The sequence below is a fragment of the Amphibalanus amphitrite genome, unplaced genomic scaffold, assembly GCF_019059575.1.
Source record: "Amphibalanus amphitrite isolate SeventyFive unplaced genomic scaffold, NRLGWU_Aamphi_draft 000121F_arrow, whole genome shotgun sequence".
Classification (NCBI taxonomy): domain Eukaryota; kingdom Metazoa; phylum Arthropoda; class Thecostraca; order Balanomorpha; family Balanidae; genus Amphibalanus; species Amphibalanus amphitrite.
Genome location: NW_024881616.1, coordinates 55 through 18994, shown reverse-complemented (window position 1 = coordinate 18994; position 18940 = coordinate 55). Strand labels below are relative to the sequence as shown.

The window sequence follows — 18940 nt, the reverse complement described above, 5'->3', positions numbered from 1 at the left end:
ATCTTAAGTTGGGTCGTAGGATAAATCCTAGGACTTTTGACATGAATACCAAATTATCTTAAGATTGTCAACGTGAATTAGAAGTATCCTAAATATCCAGACTGATCGTACGATAAAAAGTTAAGATGGTCAACATGAATACCAAATCGATCGTACGATGAAAACTGATCGTAAGATGTCGACGTGAATACGGGCCCTGGCTCTTATTTCCCAGACTCCTAGCTCGTATTTGCCTATATATACAACCCCACAGGGAAAGACGACTTATCAGAAATTATAATTGAACTAGTCAATAAATCGTACGGCGTTTAACAGAAGGGTATATAATTATCGGTGTTAAAACTTATTTGGAAAATATTATTCGTATCTCTAGTACAATGTGCGCTAACCAGTTTTTTTAAGTAATTCAGCTAGCAATTCTCGTGCTTTGTTAAAAAAGATGTTTACAGTGAGGGTCGAACTTAGAAAAAAACGAACTATAGTTGCCAGCCGTCTTGCAGTGAGGTAATCTTCAGAAATGAGCAAAATTGACGCGGTCTCACCGATGCAGACAGAGCTGGGCAGACAGTCAAACTATTTCGGCAGACAATCTCGGCTGCGCCCGCCCTACCACTCGAGGACTTTCCGGAGAACTTGCATCACAGTTCGACTGCTTTTCATAATATTGCAGCTGCAGTTACTTTCCATATATTTAGCCGCGCAGGTTTCATTTGATTTTCATATTCAAACGTAAACAGCACAGGACGGCCTTAAACAGTAGTTCGCAAATGAGAATATCTTGTAACGGCCAGTGCGAATTCAGAGTGCGTTTTTAAGGATCAACGAACCAAAACAGGAGCTGTGATTATAGGTTGGCCGGGTCTGTTTTGGTTCTGACCGGTGAAAACAGACTCCGGACGAGGGAAAACAGCATCGATCGGACGTCACGGTTGGCCAGCCCGCCCTACGCCTCCTGCCAATGGTGCGCCCGGTCTCACATCAAAGATGAGTGGGTGAGTCCGGCCATCAGGGTTCCTCCAGTGGCCCCCGCGGCCGACGGTTTGATAACGGGGCGTTCAGAACCCACTGTCAGTGGGCCGATCGAACAGTGCAAGGAATGCCAGGTCCATTGGTCTTATTTTAGACAACATACCGACTTATTGTGAAATGCAGTTGGTGATCTATAATCCGCTGGGAAATACACCCGTCATTGTTCGTGAATCACCCGTCGGAATTTCACAGAGTTCAACTCGTTTCCCAACGCTATCAATATCCATTTCGCAACGTAACTGATATTCATTCAGAAAGCAATCAGTCATGATGTATCACATAATGATATCTCCCTGCAAACTTTGTTACTACAAACAAACTCCATCTCAACTAACAACCAAACAACCAAACAAATCAGCCGACCGACAGGCGACGACGGGCGAGCTAGCGGAGAGAAACAACCGAATGTCCGTCCGATATCCCCTCATCTATCCGATTACACCCACTAACAAATCGCATTCGGCGCCGGGCCGGGCCCCGGTCGACTCCAGCCACCCCCACTCCCTCCCCGAGATCTCACCTGTGACCTTATCGCGGATGAGTTTGCAGCTCTCGACGTCGCCGACGCTGCTGAAGAGACTGCGGATCTCCTCCTGTGACATGGTCTGCGGCAGGTAGTTGACGATGAGGTTCGTCTTGGACTCCTCTGTGTGGCACTGCTGCTGACCCGGCGAGCCGCCAGAGACCGGCTTCGAGTCGGCCCCAGAGGCGGCGTGCACGCCGCCGTTGCTCGTCAGACCGTCTAGTTCGACGCCGTTCATCATGGATGTGACTGAGTCTGAGGGTGGAGCGGGGGACGGTGGCCGGCGACTCGTCAGTAGCGGGGAGCGGTCGGCCGGGAGAGGGATGGGGACGGGGGAGGGGACAGGGGGCGGCAGAGGCCGACAGGACAGGTGTGTGAGACATCATCCAACACCTGCGACACGCCGACAGACAGACAGACAGACAGACAGACAGACAGACAGACAGACAGACAGACGGACGGATGGAAGGACACGTCGGTCGACGCCCACACGGCCGCCGCGCTCGACACGGCGCCACCCACAGCTGTCACTCTGAGTCAACTCACACTGCCGCCGAGCCAGCGGAGGGAGCCACCGAACACAGGATATTCAGAGACACACAGGATCACACAGCTCGCAGACGACCTTACAGATCACAGAGGACGACACAGCCCACAGAGGGGCACAGCCACAGTCAAGCTCCTACACGTCCGCCCTAGTTCGAACACGTTCAGACAAGGCTAGATTAATCCCCAGACGAACATCTCCGCCGCGCACGCCATGTCGTGCCTTCATTTCAGCGCCGTCGCCGCGCACCCGACACCGGCCGGCCGGCCATTCCAGTCTTATGAGATTGCCTCACAAGGAATCCCCACAAATCCCCGGTAAGAGCGACGCAGTTCCGCGCCGACACGCCGCAGAAAATGGCCGCACCACATCTGCGTCTCGGAGCCCGTCCTGGGCCGTCAGCCGCCGTTCGCGTGCGGCCACAATGGCCGAGAGGAGGCTCTGCTGCCGTGGGCGGCGGCCAAAGAGAGCCTATTCAGCGGCGGACCGCTGTGGTCCAATGTGGACGGCGTCGTTAGGTGGAGGTCCGGGCCGTAACCCATTCAGGTCGGCACACAGTGCTCCGCCCCCGCTCCGGCGATGGTGACCGGCCGCCTGACGACCGGCCGGCCGGCACGGAGGGGCGGAGCCGGCCCGGCGCGGCGCGGCGCACGGCCGGCCGTAAAGGCAGCACTTCTGCAGCGACAGGTAGTGGTCGGCGGCGGCCCGCCCTCGCCGTCCTCTTCCTCCCGGACCTGACCCGGGCCGGTCATCTGGTTAGTCCTCCCGAACGGTCGCCGGTGGGCGCCACGTGGCTCTGCCGCCGGCGGCGCCCCGGCAATCGATTCTCCCCGCCGATCCGGTCTCCCGGAGTGGGTCCATGACGCAGGCGGTGGACGGGCTGATGGCCGAGCGTGACGTCATCGGCGGCGGCCGAGCTCCCATTATCCAGGCGTGGTCTGCCGCGGACGGGGCGGGGCCCTGCACGAGCACGCCGTACAGAGCGGCGCTGTGAATGGCAGAGGCGAGACGGCGGCCAGAGACCGGGCAGGTGCCTACACTGGTCCGCGACCAGTTCCAACAGCGGTGGTCTGATCCCAGCGGGGCCGTAATCCAATATACGGGAACAAAGACAGAATCCCTTCTGCACCATTACAAGAACAGATGAAACCATCTTCAGCCGGAAATCGTCCTCAACGATTCCAATTACTGGCTAGCATGCAACGCTGAGTGCCTACTTATCTAGCTAGAACGAAACGGCACAGGCCGTTCGGCAGCAGCCGCCGTCACAAAAACGCTGCTGCGCCGCTGACAAAACACCGACGACCCGCCGCTGGCGCAGGTGCCCAGATCTGTCAGCCGGCAGCAAGTGGCGCCGACAGCTGTCATTGACAGCCGGCTGCCTGTCAGACGATCGGCCGGCGTCTGTCAGCTCCCCTCGGTGACGGCACAGTCAGCCCCGCCGCCACTCACGAACACCGCACATGGAGCGATCATTCATCAGAGGGGTCCACCGACCGGTCCGACGCCGGGCGCGTGCCAATTTGGAGGGGAGGGAGGGGAGGGGTGGCACGCGCCGTCCCCTCCCCTCCACCAGCCGGCAGAGGCAGGTGGGACGCCACTGCCGCTGGGACGCCGGCGGTGGATTTAACGACACGCCCGTCAGCTCTGCCGTGATTCCACCCGGTCCGGTGAACCAGCAGCCCTCGATCCCCGGCGCTCCCATCTCCGCCGCGTCGGACGGCGGTGGCCAACGTCAACACGAACACAGCGGCCGGCTCCGACCGTGATGCTGCCGTGACCGACCGACCCGGGCCGGCGAACCAGACACCGGACGAACAGAGAAGCCCCCGCCACCGACCGACCGGCGGCCGCGACAGGCGGATATTCCTACGCCAGCGCCGACCGGAACAGGGCAGACACCCGATACGTCCGCGCCGAATCGGAGCGCTCGCGGCGTACGGTGGCTGTGGGTCGGGCGGGGTTCCGCGCTGTCACTTTCCACCACCCTCGCCGCTGCTAGCCCCCTCCAACCCAACCCGACCGAGCCCCCACCCACCGGCGTCGAAGTCGATCGATGGGGCGCCGTCCGATCGACCGGTCGGCGCCCGAACCGGCCGCCGGCCATCGCCAGCACCGCCGTGATTGTCCGATGCAATTAGCTAACAGGCCGGCGCGTGACAGAGCCTCCGCCGCCGCCCGGCGCTCGGTGCGCTCGGGCCGGCCGCCGCCGCCGTCTTTGTGTGTTCGAGAGCGCACCAGCTGCGCCGCGGGCACATCGACCCGGCGCCGGCGGCATTGTCCCGCCCGGCCCCGGGGAATCGCACTCATGGCGGCCGCACATGATGGGGGTAAAGTGCAGCGCCGCCGTGTCGCCGCCATCTGTGGGGTTCGGACAGAGCCAGCTGGGGGTACCGTGTGTCGTTCCCGCCGGCTCCCGTCGCCGGAAGGCTGGCGGAGGCGCTCAGTCAGCGCTACTCAGCGTCGACAGAAATACCCGGCCGAGAGCGCCGACACCGGCCGCAGAGTGGTTACCGCCGCTCGGCTCTCCAAAGGTCACCGGAAGCCGGTCGTCTCCCGCCGCGGGCGCCGACCCGTCGGCAGTTAACCGCAGCACGTCACGCATCAATCAGCTGCGCCGAACGCAGCTGACTGATCCGCTGCTCTTGGCGTGACCCGGAGTCGGCCCGCGGCGCCGCCCGGTCGGCCGGGACCGGAGCTCGGCCCGCCGCGGCGGCGGTGAGCTCCGCAGAGCGCCGCCGCGCCGTGAGTCGGTGTCGGCGGCGGCCGCGCTGGCAGCCGGCGGGGACCGTCGGCGGCTCAAGTGTTCGCCGCGCGGCTGGCTCCTCTGGCGACGCGCCAGCCGCCGCCGCCGCCGCCAGTGAGCCGCCTTTGTATCTTTTGTTTCCGCCTGCCGTCGCCGACGCTCCGGCACCTGTACAGACGAGACCAGGGAGGGGACCGGAGCCAGGACGGCGGCTGGGCTCGGTCAGAGGAGCAGACAGCATAGTGCAGCATATAGCATAGTCAGGCTAGCATAGTCAGACTAGAACACAAGCCAATCGGGGATTAACATCACTTCTCCAATTAGAAAAGTTCAAGGGATAGGTGCAAAGAAAACTCAAGGATGAATGGAGCGACCCAAACTTGGAGAAATTTCGCAAAAGCCGCGCATGTAGGTATGTAGTTAAAGATAGTACCTACTAGCTAGGTACGCTTATTGCTTATGCTAATGCACAAAGTTTCATAGCATATGCCTATTACATGAGAATATCATGTATGCGATACAGCAGCATCAGAATCTACTTACTGCACGCAAGACCTATCACAATAAAGTCCTGAGAACTAGGACAACTGCCTCAGGCTAATTGCATCTCCTCTACCAAACAATTGCCTTCTGTCCTCGGTGTTTTTCTTCTTCTGAGAACTCCCTAGCAATCATCCATCCAAACAGGACCGACAATAAGGCACAGGGCACGCACCGTGCGCCATCGAATAATGCCCGACGCAGACTCTGGGGCAGCGCGCGGTAATTGCGTCCGGCCGAACAAACATAATCGTCATCGACCACTCGCCATTACCGGACACCGACACAAAACGTCATTACCCAACGGCGCGCGGGCACGCGACCCATACAACTGGCCAATGGGAGCCAGGCGGCGCCAGCTGCTGTATGTCGCCGTCTGGTGACTGGAATATTGCTGAAAGTAAATGACCCAGGTACTGGTAATTAACGCCACCACCGACCGCAGTTCTTTGAATGGGCGCATAACAGTGAGAACGCGCCATGCAAGCAAGGGTGCATCCATGCAAAACGAAGGGTGATCTCGAATAGGAGTGCTTCTGTTCGTGCCAGAACCATGAAGATTTTTCAGATGCTAGCTCGGCTTTGAGGCAGGCTCAATGACAACAGTCTCTGTGACATCATAGGTGCTTTGCTATCCTATATTTACTCTAGCTGGCTCGCTGCCATGGCAACCATTGACAACAAACCGGAGTACGTCCAGGAAACCATCGTAACTGAACCGCAACACGTCTCTGATGAGCAGTCTATTTTGGTCCGGATTCTGGCCGCATGAACCCGACCTCCGCACATCGAGTAGCGCACGTGAAAGAGTTCCTTCGGCGGCACGCTTTTACAGATAGTCAATCGCGGCTCTATACCGCTGCAGCGCACATCGCCGCAAGGATGGATTTCATTAGTCAGAGGCGTGCACATTCAGACTAGCTCGCCAGAGATCAATCGTGCCATTTTCTGTAAAAATACACCCGGATAGATGGTTCCAGTGAGCTAAACTAGAATGGCGAGCTATCCATGTAAGCAACTGGGCCAATGTGTAATCAGCCAAGTGAGGTAACCAAAAACCTTTCCAAGCGAAAACTCTTTTCAAGCGGCGGTATTGCCACTCAGCACTTCAGATCAATTTTCAGCATCAAACCAAAAGCATTTCGCCATCAGCAAGTTTTACACTGCTCAAAGAAACTGAAACGATTCTGCATTGTTACCAGCTCAAATTCAGTCTCATTTAAACATTCCTGATTCAAATGTAGCCCTCATCAACACAAGTGCTTTGGGTGGACAAAAACCATCAACATGGATACTGGACAGCATGGGGTGTCAGTACGGTACAGCTCACCGAGGTAACGAGCCAGAAAACACGTGTGGATAACGACAACGGAAACACATACAGTGGGTCAGACGGAACACACTACAAAGACACCGCCAGACGGCAGCGCAGCCTGCAGACAGCTCAGAACGGCCACACCGCCCCTCTTCACTGGGAACTTTTAAGGCCTGGCTACACTATGCGTTTTCTGCGTGCGTGTTTTGCGAGTTTGCGTGATTTGTGTAATATCGTTCTAGAAAAAAGTTATAACTTATATAACTTCTTTAACACTTACTTAAAAGTTAATAAAACTTTTATATTAATTAAAAGTTTATATGAAAAAACATAACAAAAACGTTATGTCGTTTCTTTCTAGAACGATATTACGCAAATCACGCAAACTCGCAAAAAAACGCACACAGAAAAAGCATAGTGTGCCCACTCCCAGGCCTTTAGAAGGCTGACTGTGGCATGAAAAAACACCAATGACAATTTGACATTCACACCTTCAAAACCAAACATGGACACTAGGGCGGGTCATCCGATAACTTTTTTTTCGAGGACACAAAATGAAGACCGAAATTCCTACGGAGCATGTCACAAGAAGACTGTGTGAATTTTTTCAATTTTTTTGGTTGAGGTTGCGGGTCGCCGCAGCCAATTAATCGACCGGGTTTTTCGCTACATTTTCACTGCACGCGAGTTTTGAGCACAAATATCATGTAATTAATTATTTTCAAATATATACCTTGAAACTTCAGCTATTCCTCAACCTATTCTGTAAGTCTGTTGGCTGTATCTCTCTAACTGTGGCCATGGTGCCATGCTCTCTGTATCGGTTTTCCGCAACTCGATCGCAGCGCCATCTCTTGAGAGGACTGTTAACCTTGCGTCGGTCGAGACAGTATGCATTCTGCTGATGCGATCTTAGGACGCTGATGAAAAAACGTGAGGCACAGGAGCGTATATAGCGTGAAAGCTGTCAATTGCAATTAAATTAGCCATGAAATTTACATATTAGGGGTTCACCTGACTTTAGCACAGCCATTAATCGCCAAGTGCGATAGTGTCCGCTGGACCTATTAGTCATTTAATTCTGCGCTGAGACTTCAGCAGCATTATTTTCAGTTTTGGCTTCGATTTCTTGCATGTAAATTTAACCTTTTTTAATGCAAACCTAGTGTTAGAATTGAACAGTAGCAGCTCAATTGCAGAATAAGTACTAAGTTAGCCCGGCTTCATCTGACAGCAGACTGAGGATGAGTTGCGAGGTATCCTGCTGATCGGCGATCCGCGTATCATATCACTGCCCGAGTCGCGCGTTCTCATCGGACCATCAGATCCCATTTTGATGACCTATTGGGGCTGGGCCACCGCAACAAGCAGTGGAGCATCGAGCTTTGAGGGAAACTGACCTCATAATAACCGCAGTAGTAGCTGCTAAGCGGTCGCCGGCGCAATTTGTGATCCCAATCATGTGACATTGTTGCAGTTAGTGGAAAGGAGCCTCCATGTCGAAACGGAACTAATGCCGCGTGGTGGTCCTCGGTGACACTTCACATTCTGTTCTCGGATAGGCAAGTGATTACAAAGGAAATGCCCTTCTGCATTTTACGTGCATAAGGATGCGTCGTTTATCATGATAAATAGGATAGCCGTGCTGGATCATCGGCTAGGACGAGCCTGCTGGACGAGCATATTGCTTCAGTAAATGAGCCGGTAGTCAGTGCTTATTCTATTTTACACCAAAATCAGACAAGGGCCAAATTATTAAACAAGTTTACAAGACTTGTGGAAAAGCCACTGGACTAAAGCCGCGCCGATCAGTGGACCATTTACTAAGAGTGCCTGTGCATCGAGCAGGAACCGTTCGTGCCGTTTCGGGCAACGCCATGCAGTCCAGATCAGAGAACACTTCTGAACAGCCCGGAAGCAGACTTCACCTCTTGACAAATCCTGAGGTAGCTGTCAGTAAGTAAGCTTGAGCCCTTGAATTTGGTAAAATGGCTTACGTTGGCAGCTTGCAAGTTACGTATTCCGTCGCGATCGCCCATCATACAACATATATTGACCAGCTTCGAACTATCACCGAGTTCAATGTAGTTCACTATGTCCCAATGTGGTCCGAAATTACGGAGTAAACATTGCAGAGACGGATTACTCCAAAGCATCCCGCTATTGCGAGACCTCTCAGCTCATCGGTCTGTGTCATTTGCCCAGTGATCGACAGGAATAAGTACCGGGCTCACTATAGGAAACTTTTTTGGACTGCCACTAGCCGATACAGACAGCCAGCAAACAGTGCATACGCTGCGATGCTTGCTGAACTAAGGAATGGTGATAAAAAGACTCGAGACACTTACGGCAAAAAAGTATAAGAAGTGAATGAGGCAGGAGACAAAGATATGCGATTCTATCAGCATTTTGCAATAAACAAGTCATGCACTACATGCAGCTCATAGATCGGTCCAAAAAACGCGTTACAGAGTCACCAATAGCAATCTCGCTGGAAGAGGGACGAGGGTGACCTTCGACCCGCTGCTTAGCAAATTAATTTCGATCCGGTGCATACCCATACTCACTACTCAGGCAGTGGAGCGAGCCGTCCGGCTCCTAACTTAGGCAGCATACGCTGTTGTTATTAAGAGAGCACGTCTCAGTTACATCATGTGTGCCATCAGGACGCAATGCAGCGCTCTCATGCCGGCGTTTGAATCAATTATCGAAGTGTGATTTTCTGTCCTAGGACGGTAAGGTGGCTGGCTACATTGCATTCAAAAATGATCATACGGTTTGGACTGATTTTATCTGTCTGCAAAACTTAATTTAACTGATAAACATATATCAAAGTTAAGCATCTCGCTGTTTTCTTGGCGAAATCACATAGCTTCCGGAGCAACTTAGTATATGGATCGAATGGGTACAACTCACCTAGTGTCAAATAAGGAACACCAGACACTTAGGAACACCAAAGAACACCATATACCCGACGCGGCAGCGGCAATATACCCTGGCAGCGGCTGCGTCAGCTTTTAACGGTCGGAAAGCCGTCAAAACCAATGTTATGCCAAACTCGCTCAATAGATGGCGCTGGTTTCGTTGCGCTCAGATCGCCGATGCTAATCGCTATTCTGAGCACGATTCTGCCACTGGGGTTTCCAAACTTTGTGAAGAGGTGGGGGTAAGCATGTAGAACTAGGAAAGTGGTAAATATAGTATCTTTCTCGATTTTTTCCTACTAAATTTTGCAAACAACGAGAAAAATTAGCAAAAGTGGTCTCGAAAAACCGTGGACGGCGCGCCCAGTTCCTTTTCAAAAATTCGCAAAAAATATGTTTTAACCGTTTTATGGATCAGCCCGTAGGAAAATCGCTCTTCACTTGAAAACTTTTTTCATCGACCCGCCCTAATGGACACATTTGACACACACCAGCCCACACGGGCACTCTCAAACTCTGTTCACTTCACACTAATTGGAAATGAAACCACAAGCGCACACATAGAGACACAGGCTCGGCGATTGTGCGTTCGGAAAATGCGGGCTGGGAGGGCCAGGAGTGCCGGGGCATCAACATCAATGTCAATACAATACATGTGCGAGACGGACAAGCACAATGGACATCGTTGTAGGCAAACAGTCCCTTCAATGTGCTAATACTCAACGGTACCCTAGCAGTTCAGACAAATCTTTAATCTAAACATATTTTGGGCAATATGTTCTCAAAACAACTGGTGACCCAAATCCTGCGTCATCTGTCCCGGAAAACATGAACGATTCATTATAATACCATTAATTAATTATAACCTACCCCTAGCCAAAAACGTCACATTTGTCCCACTATGCACCCGCCCCGCCATATGGGCCACTCATCCCACTATCCACCCCGCCCGCGACCCGCGGCCCGCCCGTCCCGTCACCCAGCGGTCGAACCGCGCCGCCGAGAAATACCAGAGGGCACCTGCCTGTCAGGCTGGCATACGAGAGGCTGGCATGCTCCGCCTCCTCTTGTTGAACTCGATCCATGGAATGGTATGATACAGAACCAACCAGAAATAAACACTCAGACCCGCACGGCGTTGGTCGGCAGGAGCATCAAGATGCTTACCTCGCAACTGAGACGAAAACTCAGGTAAAAGCGACCAGTAAAACCGAATAAAACTGGAACTGAACACCCGTGCGCGAGAGCACGCCCGGCGACTGGCGGCGTTTCAACAGGACTGAGGGGCGGCGGACGGCCGGCGGAGCGGGCGGGACGGGCTCCTGCCTGGCGGCGGCGCGCAGCTGACCCGCCGGCGGCGCGCGCAGCCGGCGGGCCCGGCCAATCAGCGGCCGTCACCATGACAACCACCGCCCGAACCGACTGCTCGGTACGCTATCCACGCTTTTTTTCTGACGTTCTTTTTCCAGTGTTGCGCGGTTATGGAAAGCACCAAGTTGTAAGAAGTTTTGCCGCAATTGGGTTGGAGCGAAGTCGCGGCAGTCGGCTGCAGTCGCGTGCTTCCGACAGCCTCTCCGGGACAGGGGAGCGGGTTAAAGGGACCCTCCCACCTTCAAAAAAGTTAATGAATTGGCATGAAAGTGATGTCACTCGGTTCAGAAAGAGCAAAAATGAATATCTACCAAATTTCATCGAAAAATATTCACCGGTTTTCAAGATATTAGACTTTTACTTGTGTTTACTTTTGGGATCTCCGCTGTTCCTAGCGACTTTATTTGAAAGTGCGGCATTTTTTGCGCGCAAAGCAGCATATACCACCGCGTGCTGCCAAACGTTTTAGTAAAAGATTTAAAAATCGTTAGATCTCCGCTGACGTCACAAATTCTAAGGGGGCATACCAATGCATTAGCCCCTTAGAATCCGAAAACTGCAAGTTTGAAATTCCATATCTCCGAATTAAAGCATTTTTCGATGTTGTGAATGCCCAAACCGGTATTTTCAGGCCATGGCCACCAATTTGGCTATCTCAACTCAAAACTAATGTTAAGGTGGGAGGGTCCCTTTAATGTGAGGCGCGTCCGCCTCTGACGTCACGTCGCCCGTGAATACCGAATGTGACGGATGCGCTGACAGGCCGCTCACCCACTTATTGCGGCGCTAAATGTAGAGCCGCCGGGGATTCACCCTTGGATGCACCCCCAGTTAGCAATGATGCAGGCAGGATCCACCTACCTCTGGAGCCGAAGTGCGGACAAGGCGCGTAAGGAGTTCTCGCCGAGACCAGGGTGAACGGGGTCTTACACGGCGACGGCCTGCCGAATCTGCCAGACATCTTCACGACCGGCGGACGGAGGTGCGAGAAGGACAGGAGAGAGGCGGCTGGATCTGCGGGGTAGCGGTGCAACAGCTCAGTGACATGCTCAGGGCAGCCGTGACGCCACACTGACACAGGACGGGTGCAGGACAGACAGGGCGGGGTCAACACTCACGACTCACGACGGTCAGACCCCGCTCGATCGGTGGAACGGTGCACACAAGGCTATGGGTAGAAAGCACAGCCATGGCGGGTGGCTGTCAGGAACTGAACTGAGGCGATGGAAGCGGCGGCGCTTGGCAATCGCCAGTTTCATATCGCTGGTCCCCTCTCCATCGCGCCGGGCTGGTGGTAGCTGTTCGTACGAGGTGCTAGCAGGCGTGAATGCACCCGCGGACGATACCCGAATAAAACATGGGATCGACTCAACCCGGGGAATCCCCGTAATGGGGTCGCCGGACACGGCTACACAAGACATCGTCTTTCCGCGATGGAAAATGAAATAGGTACGTACCTACATTTCCAACCGCACGTGAGTTACTTCCATTAAAGGGACCCTCCCACCTTCAAAAAAGTTAATGAATTGGCATGAAAGTGGTGCCGCTAGGTTTAGAAAGAGCGAAAACGAAGATCTACCAAATTTTATCGAAAAATATTCACCGGTTTCAAGATATTAGACTTTTACTTTTGTTTATGTACTTTTTGGGATATCCGCTGTTCCTTGCGACTTTATTTGAAAGTGCGGCATTTGTTGCGCGCAAAGCAGCCTATACCACCGCGTGCTACCAAACGTTATAGTAAAATATTTAAAAATCGTTAGATCTCCGCTGACGTCACACATTCAGAGGGGTATTCAAAAGCATCAGCCCCTCTGAATCAAAACGCTGCAATTTTGAAATTCAATATTTCCGATTTAAGGCATTTCTCGATGTTGTAAGTGCCGAAACCGGTAATTGTGAGCCAGGGACCCCATTTTGGCTATCTCAACTCAAATCTAATGTTACCCTTTAAAGCACATACATGCTCATAGGTGAACATTCTTCGTTCCTAATTCTTATTCGAATTCCCCATTCCATTAGAATTCAAAATGCTAAAACAAAAACACCGAGCATGGAACAGTGCAAAACTATACAATACACTCACACTTCGTTTCTTATTTGTACTTTCCATCATAGTCAGTATAAATTCACTGCAAAACACAAATACCCACCTGCAATGCCCACAACACAAATCAAGCAACAAATATTTACCTACAATCTCGTTACTAACGTCAACGTGACGACTTGCGTGACGACCAATCTGACGACGGTTCCCGTGGCCGTACTGCCCATGCAAACAGATTTTTTTGATACCCAAGCAATTATGTACTCGAAGAGCAGAATATAACAATATCAAGAGCATTTTCTTTTACGATGTTGTAAAATGTCATTACATATTAGAAAAGTTTTAAAAAATTTGTTACAATTATTTAGCAAAGTAGGAATGTCATTTTATTTCTCAAATAATGCTGAATAATTTCGCTTGCATTTTCAAGCATGTCCTGCAACTGCAAAATCAGTTCCGTTCCGGTGAGTGCCGAGCTTGGTGCCGAATGGGTGCAATGCCCTATAGTGGTCTGCAGTTGCACGACATAAATTGCATTGTGTGGCAAATTTTAGCAAGATAATGCCGAACCGGCGGAACGTTGGGTATCCGGTACCGCCCGTACCGGTGTCCGGTAGCGCTCAGTAGCGGCGCAACACCTTCAAGTAAGGGGGGGGGGGTCACTGCCTTTTGGTCCCATGCAACGCCCATAGGGCTTATGTAAAAATGACAAAGTCAAAGGGGGGCATGGTGCCCCGGTGTCCTCCCCGTTCCGCCGCCTATGGTGGCGCTGTCTTACATCTTCTCATTGGCACCAAGTTTCAAGGTTATGTTTATTCTGGTAGTGGTGCTTACGGCAGGCAGTAGTATCACGTCACACACACACTGTCGATGCAGAGGTTTCTATCGATGTAAGAACAATGATTTGCGGAGCGGGAAGATCGTGCGTGACAATTAGTCTTGAGCTCTGTGAGAAGACTGAGATCGCGGGTTCTAATCCCACCGGCGGCAAGAAAAAGTGCAAGCCAGCGTTACCGTTACTGGAACGTTGCACAAGTATAACAAGGCAAGGAAAGCCTGTCAGGTAGTTGTCATGACAATCATGTATCCTAATGCTTTTTAACTTTTCAAATAATTTTATCTGTGTTGGCATGGACGAAGGCCTCTGCTCCCCATGATGCCAGATGCAATTTAGCGACTTTTTAAGTAGATCACTAGATTGCGCCCACTATATCTCTAGGTAGCGGAGGTGTGCTCAGTAAGGAATGTTGAGAGTCAGTGAGACTGAGAGGGCATGTATAAATATGGGGTGCACGCTGCACGTGCAATAGACATACAAGGAGTTCTTACTTCTTACACGTCTGCGACGTGCTGTAGGCCAAGCGGTTAAATATATTTGTCTGAAACTTGCAGGTCATAAACCGTAGGCATGGATCCTTACCACCTGCAAATGAAATTCTGATGACAAGACCTTCCCAAATCATTCATAGGGTTTTAGCATTGGGGTCAGCTGTCGGGTCAATATTAGGTCAAAGGTCAAATTCTGGGGTATCTCATATCTGTACCTATTCAGTATGACGACAGACGAGGCTTATATATAATAGCCGTTTTCACGACGGGCTATCCGGTGAGTGCACCTATAGTCGTTTTCACGACGGTCTATCCGGCGAATGCACCTGATTTGACCAAATCTGCACCTAATTTCTTTTAAATGTGTCAAATGTGTACCAGATGGCCGTCGTGAAAACGGCTAATTTGACCAAGTCTGCACCTAATCTCTTTTACAGCAAATAGGTATCTGTATTTTATGAATTTATTTCAGTGTTTTAATCGATGATACTCTCTGATGATATGACAAAGCAGGCATATAAGCAAATAGTGCAACCCTAGCTGATAGCTACTAAGAGACACACTGAACCTAATTTGACCAAATCTGCACCTAATCTGCACCAGATGTGCGCCAAATGTGTACCAGATGGCCGTCTGAAAACGGCTAATATGTGCGGCGGAATCAGTAGCTTCTCTGTCCGAAACTCAGTCAAAGTGACTTTAAAAGGTTTTGGGAAGACACTCGGTGTCAGCAAAAATGTAATACTAACAACTTTTCCTAGTAGAGCTTTTCGTTTACCTTGAAATACCGCAAATTTTCATCCATTGCGGGCGCTGCGGGGAATAATTGGCCAAATACCCCCTCCCCCTTGATCCGCCAGTTGGGTTGGAAGCCCTATCACTTCTCCTTTTTTCCATTAAAAAAGAAAATATTCACCGTATCAGGGCTGTGATGAAAAATAAGTGACCTTATAGATCCGATAAGAAAATAGGATTTAGGGGTGCCCTAGTTTGGCACCTTGAGCCTCTGTCCCCCCCCCCCAATAAAAATCCTTACAGGAGGCCATTGAAGGTCAGTTCAAGCCTCAAGGTCATTGACCTCTGATGACCTCGGATCACTTTTTCGAGTTTTAAAATATCTTGGCCAGGTTTTGTAGCCGAATTGGAATTTAGCAACCATTTGAACATTTACGAAATAGTTTTGGTGCCTTCGTAATATGTTGCGAAGCTGTCAGAGGCGGTTGACACGTACGTACCTACTACGAATACCCGTCAAGACCCCTACTGGTTGACCTGAACTGCTCTGACCCGACCTGACCCGACCTGGTCTAAATCCTTAAAGACATCATCTGTGAATGTGATCAAAATTAACACAATATTCGTGATCAGCACCCCGAAAAAAAAAAACATAGCAACCACGCTTTGCAACTTTCTAATAGGTCCCGATTTTCCCGACTTTTGGGTGATTGACCTGACCTGCAAGGTCAACCGATGACCTAGGACCTTCAAATTGGGTATCATCGACTTCCTCTCGTGACGGGCAGCAACACGCTCGTTTTTTCCGCGAAGCTCTAGCTCGATCAGGGGCCAAACGCGAGGGGGCGTCGTACCACCCCCTCCCCTGTGCCGTCGAAGGACGTAAAATGGCCTGTGCCGGCGAGCGAGGATTAACCCTCGCCAGGCCAGGGGGGTTGATGCAGCACCCCCTAAGTTTTTTTTTTTTGCAAATAGCTTAAAAACGGCGTGGGCGTAGCGCTGCCAAGCATCCTTTTCACGCCGTCCCTGAAAATTTCCGGTCTCAGTCTCTCCAGGTCAGGTCACCAGGTAAAAAAAAAAAAACGGTACAAGGTTAGGGTAAAATTTGACTAATTTAGCGGCATCGCAATCACAGAGTTTTTCGTTAACAGCGTGTGATCCATGGCACATAGAGGCAATAGAGCCACCAATTTCAAACATAACTTGGGGCATTTATTTAACACCTATCCTATGATGTTTGAGTTCAAGTGAACCCAGTTCAGGTCACAAGGTCACAAAACCGATACATCGTCAAAATGGCACTAAATGCTTACTTATCTCGCGAATTACCTACCTAAACAATATCAAGCGCCACCCCGAAATAAAGGATTTTATTATTTCGCTGCAAGGGCCCCAGCCATGCCACTGATTTTTTTAATTGCATTATTTTCAGCTTCACGCAGCGACCCCATTTTTCGCTGTCCCGAAACATTAGGTATACACGCTGTTATTTATCATTAACTACTCATACTTCGCTCATAAGTAACTCGTTGAAAATCATGAGCCTGAAGCTACTACATATGATTAGCCCGCTGGTAGCTAGCCCGATTAGCCCACTCGAACTTGTATGGCCTTTTTCATAAAATTGTTGTCGCCGTTCTAAAAACGAGAAAGGTGGGTAGGATCAATGATCATGCTAGGAAGATGGCACATTTTCTTTACCCGTTATTGGTCGAGCGTGCTGGTTTTGAAGCATCATTTGCAGGCTGTGTCATATTGAGGCACTGATAAACATAGGAAATAATAATAAAAGCAAAAAGAAGCAGAAACTCAGGCGATAGATAGGTAGCTTACGTGAGTACGTGGCCCGGTTGAAGCTAGACGATCGGTATGAACGAAGAAAACGGCAGAGGACTGCAGATTCCCAAACGATACTGACAACAAACCAAGAATAATCAGCAAAACAACTTAATTACTTAATATACTGATATAAACAGATACAAGATACAATCAAACAATGCTTGAAACAGAACACAGCAGCACTTCAGAGCTTTCGGATCGTATTTGTCGCTGATCGTCGCAGTCGGGCCAGCGCGTGAAAAATCAATAGTGGGGGAGAATGCGCAGTGGTCGGCCGCCGGTCCGCCACTATGGAGATGCTAAAATGTTTTGTACAAGCTGCCTTGAGTTTGATGCTAATCATGACCCACTGCTGTGAATAGAAATTAAAATTGTATCACGTATTCGCATAATCACCGCTATGTTTAGGTCGTACGTGTAAGTGAAGGCCTTGAACGTCAACTACGATTTCCTTCATTCATGATCATTATGAAGGATTCCTGCTTCCATATGGGACATAAGTGTAAAATTTTTAAACCGCATTTCTCTTTCATATACCTACCTACCCACATATTATTAATTTCGCATAGGCGGCATAATGCATAGTACAGGGCAGCATAATGCGTGCCACTTCACACGAGTGCCCTTCTCAACGCCCCGCATCGCACAGTGGGGATTTTTCCGATCTAGCACGTATTATTCGTAGGGGGCAAACCATAGGTAGAATTGTAGCCAGATTGTGCACAGATGTGGCTGGTGTGTCCTGGTGAGAATTTTACCTGTAAATGTGCATAATCAACAATATAGGGGGTTCAATTGGACCCCCCGCTCAGCCGTTTGGCCCCTGATCAAGCTAGAGCTTCGCGGAAAAGTCAAGCGTGCTGCCTATGACGACATTAGGCCGAATATATCTAATTTCAAAGTCCAAGGTCATAAGCTGACTTTCCAAGTCAGTTTAATGACCTAACTAAAGTTGGGAAATCGAGACCTCTTGAAACTTCGCAAAGTTAGGGTGTTACGGGGTATTTTGGGGTGCTGATCACGAATGTCATGTTAGTTTTGATCACAGACGATGTCGTTATGCATTTAGGCCAGGTCGGGTCAGGTCAGGTTAGATCAATTAGTAGGCGTCCTGCCGGCCATCCATAGAAGTGTCACCTACTACTGATAGCTTCGTACATGGAACGAAGGCACTAGAACTACTTCGTAAATATTCAAATGGCTGCTAAAATCGAAATCAGCACCAAAGACTACCCTAGAAACAAGTAAAACTCGAAAAAGTGAACCAAGGTCATCAAAAGGTCAATGACCTTGACTTGACCTTCACGTGACCTTGACACCCACCATTATGCATGGCACCAACATCATTTCACATATTTGAACGTTTAAAACCACAAAAAGACTGGAAACCGCGGATAATGTGAGCTGGCATACGCCGAATCGCGATTCCGGCCAAACATGGTCTCGAGAAATATGCCACAGGTCAAAGGTCAGTTGGGTCAGAGTCATGAAATTTTTAGGTTAGATGTAAAATTGATGATCTCGAGGGTACCGAAAGTTTCGGCGCGATCGGCCGCTTTTTGCGCGAGTAATTTGCGGAAAACCATGGGGTTTTATCCGACCCCTTCCCCCTCCCCTCCCCACAAGTGCTATGGTTAAAGGTTACGGTATGTATAATTTACGCTTGTCATCCTATTCCTAATGAATGTGTCTCAGAAAATATGCATCATATAAATCACGAAGTAAAATTATTCGCCTATGTCCGAAACAATACCTATATCGTGCTGTTTGCCTAGCGCTCCAGTGGCGGCGGAAGGTAATTGGGATGGGGGGGCACCGCTGGCGGATCCAGGGCTTGGGCGCGGGAGGGGGCTACGGAGACAAACCTAGGGTACCCGCAAATCTGTTTTCTCATCGGATTTAGGACTTATTTTCGTCACAGCCTGATACGTATTTTTTAAAATATATATTTTTTTAAATGGTAGGCCCCTGACACCACTGGCGGATCCAGGGGGG

General features: G+C 50.5%; 1 protein-coding gene across 18 annotated transcripts in view; it reads right to left on the bottom strand.

The window, feature by feature from the left end:
• LOC122381535 (ELAV-like protein 1) overlaps positions 1–17182 on the bottom strand; it is a 40172-nt gene extending 22990 nt beyond the window's left edge. For 6 of the 18 annotated variants that reach the window (XM_043365813.1, XM_043365817.1, XM_043365824.1 and 3 more), the window contains exons 1-2: positions 10649–10908; positions 1550–1807 (exon numbers count right to left, since the gene is read on the bottom strand). In XM_043365813.1, the coding sequence (XP_043221748.1) occupies positions 1550–1807; positions 10649–10709 (319 nt within the window). In that variant the 5' untranslated portion in view covers positions 10710–10908. Of the gene's footprint in view, positions 1–1549; positions 1808–10648; positions 10975–11856; positions 12010–16939 lie in introns of those variants that run through there. The other 12 variants (XM_043365811.1, XM_043365814.1, XM_043365821.1 and 9 more) reach the window with 8 other exon arrangements.
• Between the last annotated feature and the right edge of the window lie 1758 nt (positions 17183–18940).